General features: G+C 36.0%; 1 protein-coding gene across 1 annotated transcript in view; it reads left to right on the top strand.

The window, feature by feature from the left end:
- CCDC102B (coiled-coil domain containing 102B) overlaps positions 1-16,283 on the top strand; it is a gene marked incomplete at its 5' end in the record, with an annotated part of 223,675 nt that extends 207,392 nt beyond the window's left edge. Inside the window, 1 exon segment of the mRNA XM_079943339.1 lies at positions 16,056-16,283. Within this exon segment, the coding sequence (XP_079799465.1) occupies positions 16,056-16,163 (108 nt within the window). The 3' untranslated portion in view covers positions 16,164-16,283.
- Positions 16,284-26,449: the final 10,166 nt, after the last annotated feature.

The raw sequence follows: 26,449 nt of genomic DNA, 5'->3' as shown, positions 1-26,449 counted from the left end.
CATCATTAAATGCAACCTTCTGCTTCATCAGCTGTGCACGTGGCACTAAAGAACCTAGTGCTATGGTAACAGGTCTTGGTTTATAGTCATGATCACTAGTCTCAAGTAGCATCTTAGCATTCCAGCATTAACTTTTCTAAATGACTGTTTCACTTCCTATCTCTTTTCTAATCCCTCCTCACTCCTCCATACTCTCAGATGATAATCTTTCTTCTGAATTTACTGAGAAACAAAAACAAACAGGACTGTGGAATACAGAATATTTACACACTTCTCACCATCACATCTACCAAATTAGCTGTATCAGTTGGAACCATTATATTCTGCTTACATATCTGATCCTATGGGTGAAATTTCTCAGTTCCTATCTGTGGTCAGCCTGTATATATAAAACAAGGGGCTTCCCTGGTGGCGCAGTGGTTGAGAGTCCGCCTGCCAATGCAGGGGACACGGGTTCGTGCCCTGGTCTGGGAAGATCCCACGTGCCGCGGAGCGGCTAGGCCCATGAGCCATGGCTGCTGAGCCTGCACATCCGGAACCTGTGCTCCGCATCCGGAACCTGTGCTCCGCAACGGGAGCGGCCACAACAGTGAGAGGCCCGCGTACAGCCAAAAAAAAAAAAAAACAACAAAAAAACATACACAAGTATATATATATATATATTCATGTGTATATACACATACATGTATATTTAAATATTTTATAAAGTATTGTAAATGAACTGACTTCCTTTAAGTACACGTTCCATTTTTGCTATTATTAAACTCTCTTTACAGTAAAAAAAAAAAAAAAAAAAAAAACCTGAAAGAAATATATTAACTTCTTATCTTCACAACCTTCATTCTGTTTCTAATCACAGCAGTGATACTTCTGACCACTGCCTCTTTACCAATGGAAAAGTCCTCAAGGCCACAAATGTGCTCCATACTTTTAAAGCCAGTGCTCCATTCTTGGGCTTCATCTTTCTCAAACTATCATAATAATTTGACACAATCAGTCCCATTCTTAAAGTAACGTACTCTCTAGGCATCTAGAAAAATCAGTGTTTTTTTGGGGTTTCACCTTCTTCTGCCCTTCTTCATCTCAATCTTGATTTCTCTTCACGTCTTCAGTTCTATATGTGTGAGTGTCTTATCCTTTCATTTATTCTGTGCCTACCTACACTCGCTCCAAAGGTGATATCTTCAGGGCTTCCCTGGTGGCGCAGCGGTTGAGCGTCCGCCTGCTGGTGCAGGGATTGCGGGTTCGTGCCCCGGTCTGGGAAGATCCTACATGCGGTGGAGTGGCTGGGCCCGTGAGTCATGGCCGCTGAGCCTGCGCGTCCGAAAGGTGATATCTTCAAACCTCGTGGCTTTAGATGCCATCTATATGCTGACAACTCTCAACTTTATATCTTTAAACCCACTTCTCTAGCTGTTCCATTACTCAGGCAAAACAATTAATCATTTTTAACTCCTCTCTCTCTCACTTATTCCATATTAAATCAATCCTCACATTCTTTAAGTCCTGTATTCCTAACATATCACAAAATGACCACCTATCACCACCCTCATGACTGCCAGCCTTGCTCAAGATGACATTATCTTTTGTCTGTTCGACACTAATGCAAGATGTTAATAACAGGGGAAACTGGGGTGGGGATGTGTGTGGGGCAGGCATAGGAACTACATGAGGACTCTTTACTTTCCTCTCAATTTTTATGTAAATCTAAAACTGCTCTAGAAAATAAAGTCTATTAAAATCCCTAAAAATCTTACATGCTAAAAGTATATTAAGTCTGTAGCCAGTTAAACGTTTCTAGTGGTATAACATTTAACTTCAGTATCTATACTACTGAACAAACTGCATTTCCTTTTAATTACTAAGTAAACAAAATTAAATACTTTATAGCATATTGTCTGTTAGCAGAATATGGTCTTCTTTGGAAAAAACCCTCAGTTTAAATACAGTGTCTTCAAAAGGAGAAATATAATTGCCTTCCTAAATGTAGGAGGATTGGGTCTGTCTTTTACGCAAGTGCAGTAATTATAGTGGTATCCTACAGTGATGTCAATTTTTCACAAAATTCCCTGAATAACAAAAAGTAAACAAATAGCCCAGGACATTCTGAATTGTAGTCTTTAGCTAATGCAACATTTCTTTGATGGTTACAGTTTATTTTTAAAACTAGAGGTCTCTATTACATAAAATATCTATTGTCATTTTAATGTAGAATATTTAAGGTATTAATAGCTAAATCAGTTTATGTTTATCAAAACTGAGGAAAAACTGGAACTCCAAGGAGTTGCATGATCTTTATTTCACGAAGTAGCTGTAGAAAGTCTTACATTGGCCTATCTACATGGGATGTATTCACGTGATGACCTAGGTATGACGGGCACAATGGATGTGTTGAGGGGGAAAAAAAGGCAGTAAATACCTTGTTGGATGACCGATAGCATTCAGGAATTTTTCCAGTACATTTCCCACTTCATTCATTTATATGCATTCAGGGCATGTCGGTTTGCTTTCATTTATTTGCTTACCTCATAGTTCTTTATCAGGAGGCTAAACATGCTAGAACTTGCACACTATTAGTGGAAGCAGTCTCCATTTACAGATACTCTCAGGTGAACTGGACAGCAGCATTCCAAGCTGGTAACTTTTAAAGCATGTGTTGCTGTGTGATATTCTAAACATGAGAAGCCGCCATTCTCCATCAGGTTGGATAATGTGCTTCCTCATTTATATATATAACCTATACACAAGGAGGTTTGAGTCAGATATTTGAGAATATTTTTCATACTGTTTCTAGAAACTTCTAGCCAAATGCAGAGTAGACCAATCATGTTTGAACTCATCCAACTTAGAAAGTACTTCATTGGGAAAACGTTCTTTAAACCAGCAGTTCTCAATTCTGAAGGTCCTAGACAATTTTTCTGGAGGTCTGTGAGGTCAAAACTGCTTTCATAATAACTTAAAGATGTGTTTCACCCTTTTTACTATATTGACTTTGTTTTGATAGTACAAAATAAATGGCAGGTAAATCTGTTTACAGTTGGTTCTAGTGACTCAGATGGTGGGCAGTGATTATGTTCAAAGAAAGGTGCAAGGAAATATTTTGAAATTTTGGAATCTGAACGTTACTCTAGTGAAAGAATGCTTACTACCGTCTCATTGGTTTTCATATGTACAGAATTAGAATTCTGTTTTAAGAAATGTGCTCTACATATCTGTTTTCCATCTTTATTCCATCAGCACTAAGTCTCCTTTGACTTTCGTAATATTACTAAGGCTATGATGGCAGTGATGCATTGCAATTAAAGTGTGCCAGCTTTATTCTACTTACTATTTAGGGGAAGAAATATTTTCTTCATATTTCAATACTGTATAAATTTTGCAAATCATGACTACATTTCCATTTACTTATTCCTTGCTTTTATTTAAAATAGAGTTTTCTCTATCACTGTTAAGCTAAGTTGATCATAAACATTTTCTACTAGGAAATATGTAAAACAAAATACTTAAATATTTTTCTGTATTTTAAAACACTTATCCTACTGTGTCATTAACTTTTTTTCTTATATTAAGCAATCCAGCTACTGCTATAACCGTAGATTATTTTAGATAACAGTCATCAAAATTATTCAGAGGAAATTAATCAAAGTTTCTTGGTGAAGAGATTTCTGGAATGATATGGCTGTTGGTTCAGTTACAAAATAACCAAGATTATAATAGACAGTTGCAGAAGTTTGGAACTCAGAAGCTTAAATATAATTCAACAAATAACGAGGTGTCCATTTCTGTTTCAGAAACATTTTTAGAAACATTGCACTTTTGGAATCTCTTGTAGTTGTTTGAAACTTCCATTAGAAGTGACCGATAACCATGTTTATAGATTATGTATGCAGAAGTTCATTCCCAAGTCAGTTTGCATCTTCTCTTTAAAGGAAGAGTATAATATTTTAATTATAAAGTTTTCTATTTGAATCTTATTCAGTTAAAGAAGGATTTTGTTCCGTCTTAACTTTCCACCCCAGGAAAGCAACCCATATAAATGCAGTTAGGTGCCTATAAGTGAAAACAGTTTCATTCATGGAGAAGTTGCAGGGTAAGTAACTTCCACTTCATATGTTTCTGTCATTTTGGAAAATTGTAATCTGGAAAGATACTTGTATGATAGAGGAAAACATTTCTTCCTTTTATCATTGTAATTATCCCTTTTATCATTATAGTCCTTTTCAAACACTTAAAGGTTCTCTTCTGAATAAAAGCTGATTATTAGACTATGATGTCTTCCCTATCCTCTGTGGGAAATTAAGCACTAGTCCTTTGATTTATCAATCAAAAAATATCACTTGTTTCCCCTTCTCTTAACATACATATCTTGCTGTTTTTTTGTAGTCTGCTTATTTATGAAACATATTTTTGAAGACTTTTTCTTTTCTAGTTATTCTTTTCATGAATTTTATTTTGAAATAACATTGTATCTCTTTCTAATTTTGGCTATCTAATTCTTATTTTAAGAAGAGCTTGAGCCTTAGCTGTAATCAATTAAGAGTAATTACTGGTTTTTAAATATTCTGTTAGTTTCTAACTTGTTTTTCTTTGTGGTTTTTTAGATACAAGTCATGTGGCTTTTTTTTTTTTTTTTTTTTTTTTGTGCTGTTCGCGGGTCTCTCACTGTTGTGGCCTCTCCCGTTGCGGAGCACCGGCTCCGGACGCACAGGCTCAGCGGCCATGGCTCACGGGCCCAGCCGCTCCGCGGCATGTGGGATCTTCCCGGACCGGGGCACGAACCCGTGTCCCCTGCATCGGCAGGCGGACTCTCAACCACTGCGCCACCAGGGAAGCCCGTTATGTGGCTTTTAATAAGATTTCCGTTTTCCATGTTTTATAACGGTTTCACCACACATTTGTAGAAACAGATTTTTCTGACTCACTAGCAGGTTGTCACCTGTGTAGATGGCCTATAGGGTGGCAGGCACTTTCGTAATACCCAGGCTGAATTGCTAGAGTACAGAGCCATGAGGAAGAGTTTCCAAATCCTGTTATAGTAAGTAAAATTGAGTAGTTTTGTACTGAATATTCTTGTTCTTAATGTTTACATTCCTCTAAAGAGTTTTACAATTCTAATCACATTTCATCTTTGCATTTCTGTAACTGATGTTTCTGCAATTTCCTTTTCTTTTGGTTAAAACAACGAGGAGTAACAGTATTTTTATACCCATGTTCAACATTAGTTGGAGATTAAGCCTGGTGATTCAAGACCTGTGATAAAAGATTAAAACTTGGGACAAAAATGGCGATTTCATTTCTTTCATTAAATTTCATGATGCTGGAATTCACTACAGTATCCAAAGGCAAAGAGGCACATAGCCCAGTGCTCTTACAAAGCTTCCTTCTGAAAGCAGACATCTGTTGTGTGTTAATTGAGTAAAATGAAACAGGGAAGGAAGGATTGTTTGTTCCCTGGGTACTTTATTAGTGTTCTCTACTATTCAGATTCTCAGAGAGGAAAGTGGGAAATATATACATCATGGTGCTGATCAAATACAAGTGCTGTTGTCATGAAAATTAATATTATTTGACAATGTTTTGTCTTCCTTTGATGTGAGACAAGATATTATTATTCTCTGCGCAAACACTTTAGCATATTGGTTAGGTGAATGCAACTTGAAGTCAGTGTTAATAAAAATCAATATCAAAACCTTTGTGAGATACCAGTTACAAATTAAATATACTTAGTGTTTTCTCACACATCTTGATGAGACTTTTCTACTCTATGGAAATAGATGCCCTATAGTTGTCTGTAATTTGGATAAAATTAGCACCAATTAAGTGTCCCTTATCAAGAAACCACACCATAAACACTTGTAATATTGCTGCCCCAGGTGATCCAATGGAATCCTGAAGTGTTCTCTCAACTACAGATTTGTCACATAATATCATAGCTTTGATTCTACAGTTGCTATGGTACCCTGAACAAATACTCAGTCTCTCAGGACATAAATTAAGAATCATCAGTATTGTAGGATGTCAGGTGCTTAGCTCCCACTGACCATGATGCTGTTTTAATTTATTGAAAAGAAAAGAAAAATAACTCTGAGCTGAAATAAACTGTTTAATAGAATGCTTTGTATATAAATAAATAGTCACATAAGATTATCTAGGTCAATACATGTTAAAGCAATGCCAATAATCGTTAGACTCATTAAGGCATCAAGTCCATCCAATTCTTGAATATTTCAGAAGTTCATTATATAGAGATAAAGCAATGAAATAGTCTAGATTCACGTGATACTATTATTTAAGATAACATTCTTAAGAGCTCGAATCCTTGGATATATTCAATTGGCTTAATTCTATTGTAGATACCTTGGAATTAATTTTGATTTGGCTTAATATATAAATATAGCAACTGAAATGTATGCCATATTTACTCTTATTGTGTTTATTTTAATGTCTTTATTGAGATCTAATTCATATACACTTTTAAAGTGTTCAATTCATTGGTTTCTAGTAAAATAGAGTTGTCCCACAATTACTACAATCTAAGTTTAAAACATTTTCGTCATCTCAAAGAAGAAAACACAAACCCATTATCAGTCATTCCCCAGTCTCCCTATACCCCCCAGCCCTTGGCAATCACTAGCCTACTTTCTATCACTGTGGAGTTACCTATTTTAGAATAGGTAACTCCTATTCTATAGATGCTATATTCTATAGCATCTATAGAATATATGGCCTTTTGTGACTGGCTTCTTTCGCTTAGTATAGTGTCTTCAAGGTTCCTCCATATTGTAGCATGGATACTTCATTCTCTGTATGGCCGAAAATAGTGCATTGCACGGATATAGCACATTTTTTTCTTCATTTTTCAGTTGATGAGTATTATTGGTTATTGGGTTGTTACACTCCTTGTCTACTATGAATAATGCTCTTATGAACATTCATTTACAAGCTTTGTGTAGATGTTTTTATTTCCCTTGGATTGCTGGATCATATGGTAACTCTGTTAACGATTTCTTTTATTGGTGTATCGTTGTTTTACAATGTTGTGTAAGTTTCTATTGTACAGGGAAGTGGAGTTCCCTGTGCTATATAGCAGGTTCCCATTAGTTATCTAATTTATACATATTGGTGTATATATATCAATCCCAATCTCCCAATTCATCCCACGCCCCACTTCCCCCCTTGGTGTTCAAATGTTTGTTGTCTGTGTGTCTATTTCTGCCTTGCACCGAACTCTTTTCCACAGTGGCTGTACCATTTTCCATTCTCACAAGCAATGTCTGAGGGTCCCAATTTCTCTGCATTCTCACCACCACTTGTCAGAGTTCATCTTTTTTATTACAGCCAACCTCGTGGAGGTGAAGTGGTACCTTATTGTGGTTTTGATTTGAATTTCCTTAATGACTAATAATGCTAATCCTGTTTTCATGTACTAGTTGGCTATTTGTATATTTTCTTGGGAACAACTTATTCAGATTCTTTGTCCATTTTTTTTAAAAAATATTGAGTTGTGTTTTTTGTATATTCTGGATATAAATCCCTACTCAAATATATGATTTGCAAATATTTTCTCTCATTACATATATTGTCTTTTCAACTTGATAGTTTCATTTGAACCATAAAACTTTTAGAAATAATTTTAATCAAGTCCAACTTGTTTATTTTTTCTTTTGTTGCTTGGGCTCTGCTGTTTTGTGTAAAAAACTTTGACTATTTCAATGTCATGAAGATTTACTCCCATGTTTTCTTAGAGTTTTATAGTTTTAGATATATTTAGGTCTATGATTCATTTTGAGTTAATTTTTATAAATGAGGTGAGCATAATTCAGAATTATGCTTGTGGATATCTAATTGTCCTAGAACTACTTGTTGAAAAGATAATTCTTTGCCTCACGGAAGTATCTTGACACCCATATCAAAATCCAGCTGACCCTGGACTCTTGATAGACATTTAGGTCAATGGAATAAAAGTGTATCCTTCTGCCAGTAAAGCATGGTCTTGATTACTACAGTTCTAGTTAAGTCTTGAAATCAGGAAGTGTCAGTTCTCCAGATTTATTCTTCTCTTGTAATTCTTCTGTTCCTGTTTTCATACTTTTGTTGTTGCTAAGAATGTTGAGCTTCATCACAGATTTAACCACATGTGTTCCCAAAGAGAAGGAAGTACTGGCACTAAAGTACAGCTACTTGGAAAATTATTCTGGGTTGGTTTTGTTTTGTTTTTGTTTTTGTTTTGGTCACTAAGATGACAATAAAACCTTTGGGGAAATAATTGATTCACATCATTGGGAATGTAATTTTTATCATTCATTCACTGTAAGGTCCACTTAGAGAAAACTGTCTCCAGGTTTCCTAAAATAGTTTCCTTAAAATGGGAATCTCTCAAATCTGAACCATGTGTCATTCTTTATTGAATTACTCAGTTGAACCATTCACTTAAAAGCAAACTTATTCCTTTTGCTCTGTAGAATTTAATTCTGTCGTTCAGCTGAGATATAGTACTTTCATTAACCCTATATAATAATTGCACTGTTACCTTAGCTCATTAGAAAATTTATAGTTTAGTAAATTATTTCAGCAATTACATTTATGCCCTGCTTATTACTTGTTTAACATTTCTTAAACATTTTAACAATTGTCTGGTAGGCAATAAATCTACTCACTTTACGTGGAAAGTACTTGGAAGAAATTTAGTAGCCAGTTTCATGAAAGGCCTGTGAAATTCAGTGACATATGTATTTAAAAAGAAGGCCAGTAAGGAAACTGATAAATAATTCTGGCAAATCACACCTATTATCATGGATTACAAGACCACAGAACATTTAGTATTCCGTTAAAGTGAGATCACATTTTAATTTTGAATACCTTAGTAAGAATTAGCTGGAGTCACTGAATATAAATCATCCAATAATTTCCATATAGGTAGCAATAAGATATTATATTTAATAACGAAGTTAATTCTGACATTGAAATATATGTATAATCATGTAACACATACTATATACTTAGCAAACTTCTCAAAAGGCAACCACTTTCCATCAGAGATCACCAGGAAGTTTTAGTAAAATGTTCCTGTTGATTTTAATGATTTGTTTTTAGGTGAAGAGCATGTTGTGGTATAATCCTTAATGAAATGGTTCAGAATATTTCAGTTCCAATTAAAAATATCTGGAAAATTAGTCTGTACTAATTATTTAAAGTCAGCAAGTTGTCATGCCCACTTATTCCTTACAAAGGCTCTACATTACATGAGTTGGGTTTAGGGAATTTGTGAACAGGACACTCATCTGAATTTGTGCCATCTTTCCTCATTACCTTAATCAAATTCCAAACTGCAGAGATTATAAAGACACCCCACTGTGGATGCCCTAGAGCAGAGTTGGAGCAGGTTGGCCAGAAAGAGTTGCCAGAATACCCAGTGCTAAACATGTCACTTCAATTTCTGTGACATGGGTCCCGCTCAGTTGCTAATGGAAAGATGTATCAAAACTGATTATCAGTGGTTTCCAGCTAGATTTAGGTAAGGATGTATGTAATAAAAATAAAAATGGGTTTACGTGCTATTGTCTGCATCACCTAACAGGCTTTCCTTTTCTCGTCTTTCCTTTGTCATTTTATTTCCCTTTCTTTTCAATGATGGAGATTAACATTTTCCAGGAATTGCAAGTCCTTTTTAGCTGAAGTCATTGTCTCCATACTATCAAGTCTTAGACGGTAGCTGGACCTTATTAGACTGCCAGTTTGATCAGATTATAATATATGCTGTAAACATTTTTCTTGAATCATAAATTTTTGGGAATCTACCCAGATTTCAGCCAGACTGGCCAGGGCCTTACCAGAGTAGCAATAGGAACAAAGCAATTATTCTGTGCTCAACAGTAAGTATTGAACTGAATTTATCTGGCATATGGAAGTTTTAGGATACTATGGATATAGAATTTGCAAATTATGGTCTTCTTTCTTGGCATAGATATTTAACAAAAGTGGAAGGGCATCTGTTGCTTTAGCCTACCCAACATTAATTTATTCTTTTTTATAAACATGCAAAGACTATTCTAAGCACTTGAAATCTATACATGAATAAAATGAATATCCCTTCTGCATGGAATTTGCATTCCAGTGGAGAGAGACGGAGACAATTTATATATAAATCATATGACTGCTGGAAAAAAACAGGTGTTCTTGCTTTGGGTGCAGGTTGCAACGTTAAATATGGTGTCTGGCCTCAGATTTGAATAAATACATGGAAAATGTTAATGAAAGTTAATCATGCAGATAACTGTTGAAAGAAGGTTCCAGGCAGAAGGAACAGTCAGTGCAAAGCCCCTGATGGGAAGGATCAAGTAGAAAAGAAACAGGAAGATATATGAGAGCACCGTGTTTTTTTTTTCAAATTTATTTTTGGCTGTGTTGGGTCTTCGTTGCTGCGCGTGGGCTCTTCACTAATTGCAGTGAGCAGGGGCTTCTCATTGCGGTGGCTTCTCTTGTTGCAGAGCATGTGCTCTAGGCGTGTGGGCTTCAGTAGTTGTGGCTCGCGGGCTTTAGAGCGCAGGCTCAGTAGTTGTGGCGCATGGGCTTAGTTGCTGCACGGCATGTGGGATCTTCCTGGACCAGGGCTCGAACCCGTGTCCTCTGCATTGGCAGGTGGATTCTAACCACTGCGCCGCCAGGGAAGTCCCAGCACCGTGTATTGATGATACTGTGTGTGTCCTTGAGTAGGTGAACGAGCATGGGATCTGGTGCACAAGTGGGAACAGGGAAAGTTAAAGTGTGTGTGTATCTGCAGCACTTTCAAGAACCTCACAGCCTGTGAGAGAGAGACGATGACTATTGTAATTTAGTTTGATAAGTTTAAGATCAAGGGTAAAGGTAAACAACAGACATAGCAGAGTATTTGTTTTTAATGTGAAGAGGCTTTTATTTGCTTTTCACAATCTAAATGCCTAAGAATACACTAAATGTCGCAAGACCTTCATCAACAGTTCATTCCTTACTTAATATCAGAATTTATAACTGTGAATGAGGAAAATAAAAAAACTAAGTTTTTATTTGGTAAAGATTTTGGTTTCTTAAATTTAAAAACTTTTTTTTACTTTTTAAAAAATTTTATATTGGAGTATATTTGACTTAAATGTTAGGTTTCTGGTGTACAGCAGTGATTCAGTTATACATATATCTATTCTTTTTCAGATTCTTTTTCCATATAGGTTATTACAGAGTACTGAGTAGAGTTCCTTGCGCTATACAGTAGGTCCTTGTTGATTATCTATTTTATATATAATAGTATGTATATGTTAACCCCAACCTCCTAATTTATCCCTCCTTCTGATGTTAGACCCCCAGACTGGGGAGCCTGACATGGGGCTCAGAACTCTCACTCCTGTGGGAGAATCTGTGTGATATAATTATTTTCCAGTTTGTGGGTCACCCACCTGGCGGGTATGGGATTTGTTTGTATCATGAATGCACGCCTCCTGCCATCTCATTGTGGCTTCTTCTCTGCCTTTACAAGTAGAGTATCTTTTCTGGCAGGTTCCAGTCCTTTGTTGTCAATGGTTATTCAGCAGTTAGTTGTGATTTTGGTGTTTTTGTGAGAGGAAGTGAGCTCAGGTCCTTCTACTCCACCGTTTTGTCTAGGGATTGGAAAATAAAAACTTACTTTGTTCCAGATCAACCTTGACAAGTGCATGTGGCCTTGGGTCCCTCTCAGGGAAGGATGGACCTTTGCCTTTACTCCAGTCCTATTTGTTTTTAAAGGTTGTAAGGAAAGAGAGGCACTTTTGAAGGCACTGGATCAACACCAATCCAAACAGCACAGACCTCTAAGAGAGGATCCAGATTCTCTTGGTCCCTTTCCTATTTGTCCAGATTAATGCTAGAGTGGGTGGAGTATCGTCCCACCAGTAGTAAAGGGTCACTCTCCTGATGCCCTTCTTCTCCACAGGCCTCGCTGCAGGTAGGGCCTGCAGATTCCTCTCCTTCAGCCGCCTCAGAATCTGTTCTATCTTCCCCTACACCTGCCAGGACCTTCCGACTCCATGACTCTGTGGCTGCATCCACTGCAGCCCGGCCTAAGCTCCATAGCAGAGAATTTAAGAAAAGCTACATCATTTGGGCCAGGGTAATTGTACTGACCTCTACTCAGTGTGTTCCAAGGGCCAGCAGCGTCAGTATCACCTGGCAGCTTGAGAAATGGAAAAATCATGAACCGTGCTTGACACCCACTGAGTCATTATTGGCATTTTAACAAGATCCTAAGGTGATTCATAGAATGTTAAAGTTTAAGAAGCCTGTTTTAAAGGATTTTTTTTTTTTTTTTGGCGGTACGTGGGCCTCTCACTGTTGTGGCCTCTCCCGTTGCGGAGCACAGGCTCCGGACGCGCAGGCTCAGCGGCCATGGCTCACAGGCCCAGCCGCTCCGCGGCATGTGGACCCGGACCGGGGCACAAACCCGCGTCCCCTGCATCAGCAGGTGGACTCTCAACCACTGCGCCACCAGGGAAGCCCTTAAAGGATTTTAGGAGTAGAGTCGTAGTCCATTGCATAGAGAAGAGAGAATGTGAGCAAAGACATTGGGGAAAGAAAGAAAATGAGAATGACTGCCACCCAACCCACCCTGTTGTGGGCTAAAAATACAAAAAGCTCAGGGCTGCTGGAGAACAAAAGAAAACCTGGGATTACCCTGGTAGGTAATATGAGAGAGAAAATGGGAGGAGGGTTTATGTGCTCATCTGGGCACTGGGAGCTCTTGAGGGGTTCGTCAAGGGGGGAGATAAGATCAGAATTGGATGTTAGCCAAATCTCCAAGGTGAGGTCTGAATTACACCTTGGGTATTTTCCATTGCATTTTCAACATCCTTAACGCAAATTTAGAAAATATAACACTTCCACCAGTATCTTGTATCATTTTGGATTTTTCTTTGTATGTTATTTTACGTAAGAAATGTCATGCATCACTCACAATATTGTGAGCCTTTTTTCCAAAGTTAAATATCATAAAATAGCTTTATGAATTCTAATTAAACATCTTAATGTCTGCAGAGTGTTCTGTCAGAGTGATGGATTATAATTAAACAAAACTCTCAGTAATCATTCAGGTCAGTTTGACTTTTTCATGAACATAATGAAAGTTTTTATGTGTCTGATATTATTTTTCAGACATTTCAATACATGAATTTTTAAAAATATGAATGTTAAAACTTTTGTTATACATTTCCAAAATGCATTACAAAATTTAATTTCAAATAATAAATAACTTAAGTATCATATTCTACTTAAACTCTGCTGTTCTTATAGTTGTACCAAAATATTCCTTAAATATCTAATAATACCTGCCTGTAATTAAGCTTTCCAAGTAGTTACCATATATCCCATATTAGTATTCCTATATTAAAATCCCAAGTGATAGAAAAGCTGAAAATTTATAAATTGAAGAAAAAGTACAAAAAGATAACATTTCTCATTCGTTAAGTAAATGATTTGGGAACTGCCCTTGGTAATGCCAAATAGGTGGGTTTTTTCCAAGTAGATATTTGAAAGAAAATGAAAATGTGAAATAATCCGACATTCCAGAATAATTAGTCAATCATTATTAGCCTATCACCTTATTCTTCTAATTTTTATCCTGATAGAAAATTAATCTTTAATGAGGCATGAACGTTGAGCATCCTGATTCCTCCCCAAATAATGAAATTGGATGCAAGACTGTATCTGAAGAAGCAAAATTAGTCTGGATGCCTGGCCTACTCGAATTTTATAATAATTTTTAGGTAATATATATACAGACATGTTTGTACTTTAATAAATATTTTTGTCACATTTATCTAGCAAAATACACAACACTTGATTTGAATAACTTGATGTAAAATATAATGATTAAATCCAACATGAGCCTAAATATTAACAAATACATGTTACATTAACTGCAGAAACATTAGAACTAGAGACATGTAGAATATCTGTAAAAACATTTCTGGTTCAACATTTATCTATATAAAGCAGAAACTAGGAAAAGGGAGGTCCACAAAAACCTGCACAGGTTACATAAGGGAGAACTTTGATGGTAAGAAAGTAAACTTGGATTATGTATTTAAAAGTAATTCTGATAGGTGTATATATAAACTTAAGAATTGTGGATGTCAAAAAAAGTGTGTATTACTAAAAATGTCTGAATGTTTGACATCTAGAAATAAAAATATTTGAGAGTTAATTTTGATACACCTTCACAATGTTTACTTCATGGGCACAAGTAATTGATGAAAAGGGTTTATAGAATGGTGAGGGTATGAAGAGAAATAGCTTTTTTCTCCTGGAAAATAATAATGCCAACTCAACTCTATATAATTCTTTCTAATGTTTAAAATGATTTAACTTGAATAACACTGATCAAGAGATCAGAGAATTGGGATTCATTTTCATATTTAGCAGTAATTTGACTTTGCACAAGGTGAGGAAGATTTGCTTATCCTTACAGTTTTATTAAATACGGAAATTATTAACCTTATTTTACTATAGTGCCATAGCTCAGCAGTCTGCTTGGAGAGGCAAGATTTTTTTCTTAAAGCTGCATATATGCATGGTAATTTCCACAAGATTTTGAAATATTCAATTGGAGGAATATGGTTGCTAGATATTGTTGTGAGGAAGAGAAGACACTAAAACTATCTAAACCTACCCCATGGAACCCCACTCAGGCTAAACAACTTGGCAACTTAAACACCTATGGAAATGTGTTTATATATAGAAAAAATAAAATTGGAGATCTACCTCACATCATGTACAAAAATTAACTCCATCTTGATCTAGGACTTAAATGACAAATACAAAACTTTAACAAATTTTAGTTGAAAATACAGATTAATACTTCTCTAAGCTTTGCATACGGAAGTAATTTTTAGCATTATTAAATACATCCTAACTGTAAAAAAATTGATAAATTTTGCTTAATAAAATGACTATTATTCATCCAAAGAGCTCTTAAATAAAATGGAAAAAATAAGTTATAAACTTGATAACACTTGCTGAAGATACTTGGAACACTTATAACTGACAAAGGGTTAGTATCGAGATTATAACATAAACATGTACAGATAAAAAAGAAAGAGCTCCAAACAGAGTAATGAGCAGAAGACCTGAATAGGAACAAAAGAAGAATATCATTGAGCCAATAAAAATATAAAGAGGTATCAACCATAATCTATTGATCAAGGATTGGCAAAAGTTTTAATATCTCACACCACCAAGTGTTGGCGAAGATATGCTCAAACAGGATCCCATCTAACTGCCTTTGGGAGGTAAGTTAGTAAATCATTTTGGGGAGACATTTTAGCATTATCTTGAAAAATTAAACATTAAAAAATATAACTTGGCAATTCTCCTCCTACGTATGTCTCCAGAGACTATTTTGCACAAATGCATCAGGAGATCTACACAAGAATGTTCAGAGCAGCTCAAGCCTGCAAACAGTCTAATAGTTATGGACAGGAGGGTGGTGTACTGTCATGGCACCATCATGCAGTACCATCTGGTAAACCAGAACAAAGAGGCTACAGTGAGTCACCAATACGGATGAGTCTTAGCAATTGAATTAAAAAAGAAAGTATTAGAAGATTACATAGAGCATGATACCCATTTTTTTATGTTTAAGTTAAAAACAACTAAAAGAATACATTTTAAAGAATATTTCTATTTGTACCATTATGTGTGTGTGTCTATATAAGTGTACATATATACACTTAGCATATGTATATGCACACATATATGCTATACTTAAATACACACATGCAAATATGTAAAACTATTTTCAAAATCTTGAGAATAATAAGGTAGGGAAGCCCAGGTTAGAAACAGGGGAGGAGTGCCTAGGTAAGATTTCGTCAAATTCTAGACTCCATGTAGATGTTTATTATTGACTATATGAACTAATTCTATAATTAAAAATAAGTATTCCTACACATTCATGTATATATACAAAAAAGAATGTGTCATGCAAAAAACTTGCTTTTAAAAGGATTTTCTTATTTCAGTCATCTTACCTGAGGCATTTTCTATTTTGCTTTCAGCTTGATGATTTCCTGAATCAGATCCATAAGCTCCAGAGATCTTTGGATGAACAAAAAGAAACAAATGAAAACTTGGAACTTCAACTCAGGCACTTACAAAACTGGTAATTGTTTCACAAAATATGTCAAATTCAAGATCGAGATCTTAGATAGGGAAATCTTGATGTCCTTTTTTCCTCATTTTCTTAACAAAAATAATGTAACTAGAAATATTAAAACAAACTTGCACTCAGTACTTAAATTTATGGGCTTCTTGGCTCTTATTGTTTTTCCCCCCAATAAATGTTACATGTTATGATAAAGACAATTTAAATATCATTTAAAAGCAACTCTAGTTCTAAAGGTGTAAAATTTCTGAAAGGCCAAAGGAGCTTTCAGAATACATTTCACAAACTGAAAGGGTTATAATACCCGCAAGAAAACAGAAGTTGCAAACCATACAGTTTGCTGGGTAGTTGATAAGAGAATCACTGTACTTAAGTAATTGATAGACATTAAACACATATTCACAATCTATGTGGTAAGGGTGGCACGTTGTGTGAAAAATGTTTTTACCCCAGAGAGGTAACAATAAATTTGGTATAATTCTTCATACAAGGCAAAAGTGGACAGAGGTGTCAAACACTATGATTTGCATTAGAAAGAGACTGAAGGAGCAAAGCTAAGATTTGCACTCCAATTGATATGAATACTCTCAAAGTAATAGATCACCTGTGACTGAAGTTAAGGAAAAGCAACAAGCACCTCAGAAACTAAGGGCTTTTGACTTGCAACTGGATAGACATTTTGCAGGAAAGTCATAGAAAAGCCCTCCAGCACTACAAGTACAATAGTATCTAGAAATAGTATCTAGAAATAAATCAGGTGGAAATAAAGCTATGATTTCCTTTGAGTTGGATGAAACAAAAGCAAAGTATAAAATTGTACATAGAGGAATATTTGAGACCTTTTTATATAGTATAGTTTACTGCTTCATATTTACGTTTAGATAAAGAAATTTACCTTAAGAAGAGACCCTATATAATCCTACTTGTAAAATTTAACTCAGTCAAGAATATACCTGGTCTTCCTCCTTTCCCATTAGTGCAAATGAAAATTTACTAATTGATTTGTAAGTAAAGCTTCCTCTCATCTGATCATCCAGCTTGTCTCTTTGTAAAAGGCTTCATCATTCACCCAGCCTTCCCTTCCGTGCCTGTGTCTTTCTCTAACATGGGGGAAGGTCTGACTGGTGGGAACTCTAAGGCCTGGGGAGACAAAGAGGCCTGCCAGTGGCCTTCCATTGACCATTGCATATGCACTGGTGAAGAGTGTGGGCCCCAGGATGGGCTTTCGTCTCACCACACCCTTCAAACTTCTATTAAGCCCTGTCTTAAGTCTTGCTTAGTTCTTAAAAGCAAATTGGCCATAACACTTCTTGTTATCTTTACCTGGAGACAGTTTCTTACTTTGAGACTGCCTTCTCTATTTCCTCTAAAATCTGCTTGAAAAATGAATAATTAATTTCTTTCACTTATTTTTCTTTTAAGACCACTTAAAAGAAGACATTTCTCACTTTCACATTCTGCCTGGGAATCTTGTTTTTTTGACCCACAGGTTTATTACATGCTTGTTATAGGTTCCATGTTCTCACAGGTGACACTAATGCTAATTGTTGCACCAACGCATAAATGTCTCCCCTTCTCCAGCCTCCAGTGACCATCGCTTCACTGCTTTTACACCAGCCCTAACAACTTCCTCACCATCTTTCCATTCTCTACTTGTTGATGTCCCTAAACCAATGCCACCTATTTTGTTATGGCAGCCCCTCACTTCCAGATACCAGTGTCTGAGATCTCTATTGCTGCAAAATGAATTACCCAAATACTTAATTGCCTAAAACATTTATTGTTTATCACAGTTCTGTGGGTTTTTCTGGGTTCAGCTGGGTGGTTCTTCTCCTTCACATAGAGGTGGCCGGGTTAACTCTTGCATCTGCATTCCACAGAGAGCTCCCTGAGGCTAGAATGTCCAAAATGACCTCACTCCTATATCTGATACTTCAGCTGGAGTGAGAAATGGCTGTTGCTTCTTGGGCTTCTCCCTTGCCCTGAAGATCACCCTGGGGAGTCACACAGTGCCCCTTCCTTCAGATTCTATTGGTCAGAGTCTATGGCAGGTCACTAGGCCATCCCAGGTTCAAGAGTTGAGGAAATTGACCCCATGGCTTTATGGAAAGAACAATATGTGCACATAGGGACATCCTAGACATTGCTGCCATCATCTTTGCAGACAAGGCAGATACCACAAATGCAGCAACTTTTGATTAGACTTCACTCCTACCTATATTCCTCAGGCTAAATAAGAAGATAAGCTTTGCTATTTATTATTTCTGTGACCTTGAGCAAGTTACTTATAGAACTATATAACACTCCCTTAAAGACTGAATAAAATGTCATGTGCTGTGTCAGATGTTTCTTATACATTAATAAATATGCAACAAATACTAGTTTATTCATCTCACTCTAATTTTTTTTTTTTTTTTTTTTTTTTTTTTTTTTTGCGGTACGAGGGCCTCTCACTGTTGTGGCTTCTCCCGTTGTGGAGCACAGGCTCCGGACGCGCAGGCTCAGTGGCCATGGCTCACGGGCCCAGCCGCACCGCGGCATGTGGGATCTTCCCGGACCGGGGCATGAACCCATGTCCCCTGCATCGGCAGGTGGACTCTCAACCACTGCGCCACCAGGGAAATCCCACTCTACTTTTTAAGAGGCAATTTCCTTCAGAGAAAATATTTAGAAAGAAAATTTTTGTGCAAAAAAAGAAAATATATTTTAAAGAAATCTTGGAAATGCCTCCTAAAAAAATTTTAAGAAGTAATACTACTTGCCCTTGACTTCAACTACATAAACCTATAACCTCCTATTGGGTATGTTTTCTTACCTGTTTTGAAATCGCTTTGTAAGATTATTCACATTTTACTAAACAGCGTTTTATAATAATAATCCTGACATTACACACCTTAAACTCCTGTATGCTAGACTAAAAAATGTCAGGAACACAATATTGTGATATAAAAAGATAGGCACTAACCAGTAAAATAAACATCAGAAATTTTTCCCTTTAAACATTGTTATCTGTCATTTTAAGGAAAATATTGTAATTAGAAAACTAATAAAAGAATTGAAATCTAAATATTTTCATAAATTAGAATACTCATACCCACATTAATGAAGAAACCCCAATGCTGTTTTAAAAATACCCCTTTGCACTAATTGTAATATCAACCAGTTTCAAATATAAACATTTTAAAATAGAACTATAGTAACTTAAGCATAGTTTATATTGAACACCCTAAAGAAATGATATCACAATGGGGAATGTTTAGTATTATACTGCAAAGTGCCACCTATTTATGCCAAATATGAAATGATATATACAGAAAATATAATTCCTATCTTATGACACTGCTCTTACAGAGGTTTATAAAAAATGCATGGAAGAAATGAGCTGTTAGCTGATTTTAAATCAAACTAATGAAGATATGGTATTGTCTACATATCCCAAGAGGAGCTGTTACACAGACTTCAAAGATTAGTGTCGACCTAACATATACACTGTGCATGTTTCCCTCCCAAATGCAAAGACCTTCTGTGTGCCCCCTGGCCCTCACTTACTCCTACGAATAAAACTGTAGTCTTTGATTGGTGTGGGGAATTAAATGACCTCCAAAGCATTCTCACCTTTGTAGGCATACTGCTGTCTTCACTGTGACTGAACTTCGGGTACATCATACCCGATGCAGTGGAAAGCATGAGAATGGTTATTTTTAATCTTAATATATTTTCATCTTGTTGGCATGATCCATTTCTAAAGAAGTACACATAATATTTTTCTCCCTTTTATATATTGTTGTGAAGACAGTAATATTTTCTGAAATCACCTCCAAGTATCTGCTTTCTGTATCTTCAGATGAAGGTTAAAATTTATATTCATCTGGGAACATAACTAATGAAGGAACATTTGAAAATTTCTACTCTCATTGAGGATGATTCTGCTGGCTGGAAAAGAGTAATTTTTAGAGATGTGTTCATACATCTATATGCACTGTAATCCACCAAAGAAACTAAAACACTACAAAGACTTATTCAAAAGCAAACTAACAGACCGATATAATTTTTTCCGCAATAACAGCTTTAGCAAGTTTAACTAGGAAGACAGTTTGTATACTGAATGTAATATTGTTCTTATTTGAACATATCTCATCTTTGAATGTATTCTATTGGGAAAAAATACTCCTGAGTCCATCTTCAACCATAATTATTAGAGTGAGGTATCAATCTTTGGCAACAAGTAATGTGAAAGAGATTTGTCCTATTCAGTAGCCACATTGATGCCTCAGATAAAGAAACAGAGAAACAGCAAATATGAAATTCTACATTATTTTCTGTTAGTAGAAATAAACACTTTTTCTAAAGAGAATGTAACCAGGAAAAATTTTAAAGAATGTCACATAATAAAACATAGTGATATAAGAAAGGGCTGCTGGGAATGGCCATCATCAAAAAATCTACAAACAATAAATGCTGGAGAGGGTGTGGAGAAAAGGGAACCCTCTTGCATTCTCTCTTGGTGGGAATGGAAATTGATACAGCCACTATGGAGAACAGTATGGAGGTTCCTTAAACAACTAAAAATAGAACTACCATACGACTCAGTAATCCCACTACTGGGCATATACCCAGAGAAAACCATAATTCAAAACGAGTCATGTACCACAGTGTTCATTGCAGCTCTATTTACAATAGCCAGGACATGGAAGCAACCTAAGTGTCCTAAGTCACCTAAGTGAATGGATAAAGAAGATGTGGCACATATATACAATGGAATATTACTCAGCCATAAAAAGAAACGAAATTGAGTTATTTGTAGTGAGGTGGATACACTCTGTCATACAGAGTGAAGTAAGTCAGAAAGAGAAAAACAAATACCATATGCTAACAGGTACATATGCAATCTAAAAGACAAAGGTCCTGAAGAAACTAGGGCAGGATAGGAACAAAGACACAGACTCAGAGAATGGACTTGAGGACACGGGGAGGGGGAAAGGTAAGCTGGGACAAAGTGAGAGAGTAGCATTGACATATATACACTACCAAATAGATAGTTAGTGGGAAGCAGCTGCATGGCATAGGGAGATCAGCTAGGTGCTTTGTGACTACCTAGAGGGGTGGGATAAGGAGGCTGGGAGGGAGACGCAAGAGGGAGGGGATATGGAGATATGAATAGCTGATTCACTTTGTTATACAGCAGAAACTAACACAACACTGTAAAGCAATTATACGCCAATAAAGATGTTAAAAAAAATCAGTAATGAAAGTAAAAATTTCAAAGAAAAAAAAGAAAGGGCTGCTGGAACAGAAATGTAATATTAACATTGGATTTCATTTTTTTGGCCTATAGGCACTATCTTACCTGCTTTATGAGATAGAAATTAGAATCTCCACTTCACAGGTGAGAAACAGTGACTTCAATGAATACATGACTTACTTAAGTGTCATATGCAAGTCTGTGGATTGGAAAAGACCTTTCACTTTAGACCTGCCAGAATTACAGAGGAGAGGGTTGGAAACTGTCAGACATGCATAAGACATTTAAGCAATTCATTTGATCCTTTGACGTGTCTGTTTTCTCATCTGTAAAGTGGAGTTAACAATGCCTGTTTAACCTAACCTACCACTTAAAAGAATTAGAAAAAGAACAAACAAAACCTAAAGTCAGCAGAATGAAGGAAATAATAAAGATCAGAGAGGAAATAGAGATTTAAAAATAGAAAAAAAAATTAATAAAACCAAGGGCTGTTTCTTTGAAAGGAGGAACAAGATTGATAAACCTCTGGCCAGACTCACCAAGGAGAAAAGAGAGAGAGAACCCAAATAAAATAAGAAATAAAAAAGGAGACATAATTGATACTGCAGAAATACAAAAAAACATAAGGGAATACTATGAACAAAATCCAACAACCTAGAAGAAATGGACAAGTTTGTAGAAACATACAGCCCACCAAAACTGAATCAAGAAGAAATAGGTAGTTTGAACAGACCAGTCACTAAAAATAAAAGAGAATCTGTAATTTAAAAACTCCCTACAAACAAAAGTCCAGGACCAGACTTCATAGGTGAATTCATAGGTGAATTCTACCAGACATAAGAAGAACTTATACTGATCCTTCTCAAACTCTTCCAAAAAACTGAAGAGGAAGTAACATTACCAAAGACATTCTACGAAGCCATCATCATCCTGATACCAAAACCAAAGACATCAACAACAAAGAAAATTTCAGGGCAATATCTTTGGTGAATATAGATGCAAAAATTCTCAACAAAATATTAGCAAACTGAATCAACAACACATAAAAAAGATCATACACCATGACCAAGTGGGATTCATCTCAAGTTCGCAAGGATGGTTCAACATAGGCAAATTAATCAATATGATACACCACATAAACAAAAGACAAGACAAAAACCACATGATCATCAATAGAGGCAGAAAAAGCATTTGACAAAATTCAACATCCATTCATGATAAAAACCCTTACCAAAGTGGGTAGAGAGGGAGCATATCTCAAGATAATAAAAGCTATTTACAACAAACTCACAGCCAATATAATACTCAGTGGTGACAAGCTGAAAGCCTTCCCACTAAAATCTGTAACAAGACAAGGATGCCCCTCTCACCTCTTCTATTCCACACAGTATTGGAGGTCCTAGTCACAGCAATCTGACAAAAAAATAAATAAAAGGTATCCAAATTGGAGGGGAATAGGTAAAATTGTCATTATATACAGATAATATGATACTATATATAGAAAACCCTAAAGACTCCACACAAAAACTACTGGAACTGATAAAGGAATTCAGCAAGGTAGCTGGATACAAGAGTAACATACAGAAATCAGTTGCATTTCTTTATACCAACAATGAAATATCAGAAAGGAAATGTAAAAAAAAAAAAAAAAAAAAAACCTTTTAAAATCACACCCCCAAAAATAAAATACTTAAGAATAAACCTGACCAAGGAGATAACAGACTTACATACTGAGAACTGTAAAACATTAATAAAGGAAATTGAAAATGATTCAAAGAAATGGAAAGATATTCCATGCTCTTGGATTGGAAGAATTAATAGTTAAAATGGCCACACTACCCAAAGCAATATATGGATTTAATGTGATCCCTATCAAATTACCCCTGACATTTTTCACAGAACAATCCTAAAATTCATGTGGAACCATAAAAGACTCAATTGCCAAAGAAATCCTGAAGAAAAAGAACAAAGCAGGAGGCATAACCCACCCAGACTTCAAATAATATTACAAAGCTAAATTAATCAAAACAGCATGGTATTGGCACAAAAAGACATATGGATCAATGGAACAGAATACAGAGCACAGAAATATACCCACACAGCTATGGTCAATTAATCTTCAACAAAGGAGGCAAGAATATACAATGGGAAAAAGTCCCTTCAGCAAGTGATGTTGGGAAAGTTGGACAGCCACATGTAAATCAATAAAGTTGGAACACACCCTCTCACCATACGCAAAAATAAACTCAAAATGGCTTAAAGACTTAAACATAAGACATGACACCATAAAACTCCTAGAAGAGAACATAGGCAAAACATTCTCTGACATAAATCATATCAGTGTTTTCTTTGGTCAGTCTCCCAAGGCCATAGCAATAAAAACAAAAATAAACAAATGGGACCTAATCAAACTTACAAGCTTTTGCACAACAAAGGAAACCGTAAACAAAATGAAAATACAACCCACGGAATAGGAGAAAATATTTTCAAATGATGTGACCAACAGAGGCTTAATTTCCAAAATATAAAAACAGCTCATACAACTCAGCAACAACAAAAAAACCCTATCCAAAAATGGGCAGAAGACCTAAATAGACATCTCTCCAAAGAAGACATACAGATGGTCAATAGGAACATGAAAAGATGCTCAACATTGCTAATTATTAGAGAAATGAAAATCAAAATGACAATGAGGTATCATCTCACACCAGTCAGAATAGCTATCATCAAAAAGTCTACAAATAATAAATGCTGGAGAGGGTGTGGAGAAAAGGGAACCCTGCTACACTGTTGGTGGGAATGTAAGTTGGTGCATCCATTGTGGAAAAACAGTATGGAGGTTCTTCAGAAAACTAAAAATAGAATTACCATATGATCCAGCAATCCCATTCCTGGACATATATCCAGACAAAACTCTAATCCAAAAAGATACATGCACCCCCTATGTTCATAGCATCACTATTCACAATAGCCAAGACATGGAAGCAACCTGAATGTCCATCAACAGGTGAATGGATAAAAATGTGGTACATATATACAATGAAGTACTACTCAGCTATAAAAAAGAATGAAATAATGCCATTTGCAGCAACATGGATGCAACTGGAGATTATCATACTAAGTGAGGTCAGAAAAAGAAAGGCAAATACATATAATATCACTTATATGTGGACTCTAAAATATGACACAAATGAACCTGCCTATGAAACAGAAACAGAATCACGGACATAGAGAACAGACTGGTGGTTGCCAAGCGGGAGGGGGTTGGGGGAGGGATGGAGTAGGAGATTGGGATTAGCAGATGTAAGCTTTCATATGTAGAGTGGATAAACAAGGTCCTACTGTATAGCACAGGCAACTATATTCAGTATCCTATAATAAACCATAATGGAAAAGAATATGTTAAAGAAGTATGTGAATCACTTTGCTGTACAGCAGTAATTAATACAACATTGTAAATCAGTTATACTTCAATTAAAAAAAAGTTGTGAAAAAAACATTAAAAAAGTCATGTGAAATTCCAATAAATACCCCCCCAAACAAAACCCCAACAATGCCTATTTAATTATGAGTTTGCAACCATAATTTAGTGTATGCTAACTGTGCCATTTCAAAGAAGGCCAAGATGTTTAATGATTATTTTATGAGGCTTAAAGATAGATTAAGATGAGAACTACACCAATAAAATGTTTCTCATTGGCCAGGATTTCACTAATAATTTTTTAATTTATTCATTTAATACATTTTTCTTTAATATTTAAATCTGACCATACTTTTCAGTCCTAGTCACCACAAATAAATTTAAGAGGATCTTGGGAAGAATGGCAAGGATGAGTAGGTTTGAGAATATTTCCCATAAAGGGATAGTAGAAGGAATTAAGTTTCTGTTACTTTTAACAGTTGCTCCAATTTGACTGTTACCATCAAAGAAATTAAATTTTTTTCAGAGAAGGATGCTGGGCAATCCTCTGTAGCAAGAGATGACTAAATAGAAAAATGTGAACTTTAAAAAGACATTTTAACATTAAGCTATAAGTTAGGATAAAGAGAGAATAGTATTCAGATCTGTAAATTAGAATTTTCTGAATGAACATTTTACTGAACCCTTAGAGGTATGATTAATTCAGTTATGTAAAATCACATTATATAAGTTCTCTTTAGCTTGCTTTCAGGTCTGTTTATTCTCTGTGAATGATTAGGTAATAACTCAGAATATTATGGTTGAGTGGAAATACTGCTTTTATACAAAATCTTTAACTTAATTTCTCTAAGTATGAAATATAGTTTGGAGCTAAATTCTCTGATATTAAATGTGACATCTAAGAAGTGACTCTTTCAGTTTAACTGTTGAATAGAATTTAGTACTTTTATATCTTATTTTAGTAGAGATTCCTGCAGTGGTATGATAGGATTAAGTTTTCCAGAATCTGACCCATTATTTAGAAAATGAAAAAAATAATATTTATTTGGAGCCTACAAAATACTCACAGGGGGCTTCCCTGGTGGCGCAGTGGTTGAGAGTCCGCCTGCCGATGCAGGGGACGCGGGTTCGTGTCCCGGTCCGGGAGGATCCCACATGCCGCGGAGCGGCTGCGCCCGTGAGCCATGGCCGCTGAGCCTGCGCGTCCGGAGCCTGTGCTCCGCAACAGGAGAGGCCACAGCAGTGAGAGGCCCACGTACCGCAAAAAAAAAAAAAAAAAAATACTCACAGGCATTCACACATCACAATCCCCCTACTTTGAACCTACACATGGTGCAGATGTTAGTAAGAAAAAATGAGGTAATTTTTGAAAATGTAAGAATGCCAATACAATTGACCCTTGAACAACTCTGGGGTTAATCCATGTTCAGAAGCAGCAGTAGCTTCAACCAACCACTGACTCTGTCGTTCTATAGTATTTACTACTGAAAAATATCTTTGTACAAGTGGACCCACAGAGTTCAAACCTGAGTTGTTCAAGGATCAGTTGTACTTATTCCACATCAAAAGTAGGAATGAGGATAATATCTGGGGCTCTGATAACTCAGTGATTCCAATTATAAGC

This window comes from Stenella coeruleoalba (assembly GCF_951394435.1).
Source record: "Stenella coeruleoalba genome assembly, chromosome: 14".
Taxonomy (NCBI): Eukaryota; Metazoa; Chordata; class Mammalia; order Artiodactyla; family Delphinidae; genus Stenella; species Stenella coeruleoalba.
The sequence above is the reverse complement of the archived record's forward strand: the minus strand, read 5'-3'. Positions and strand labels throughout refer to the sequence as shown.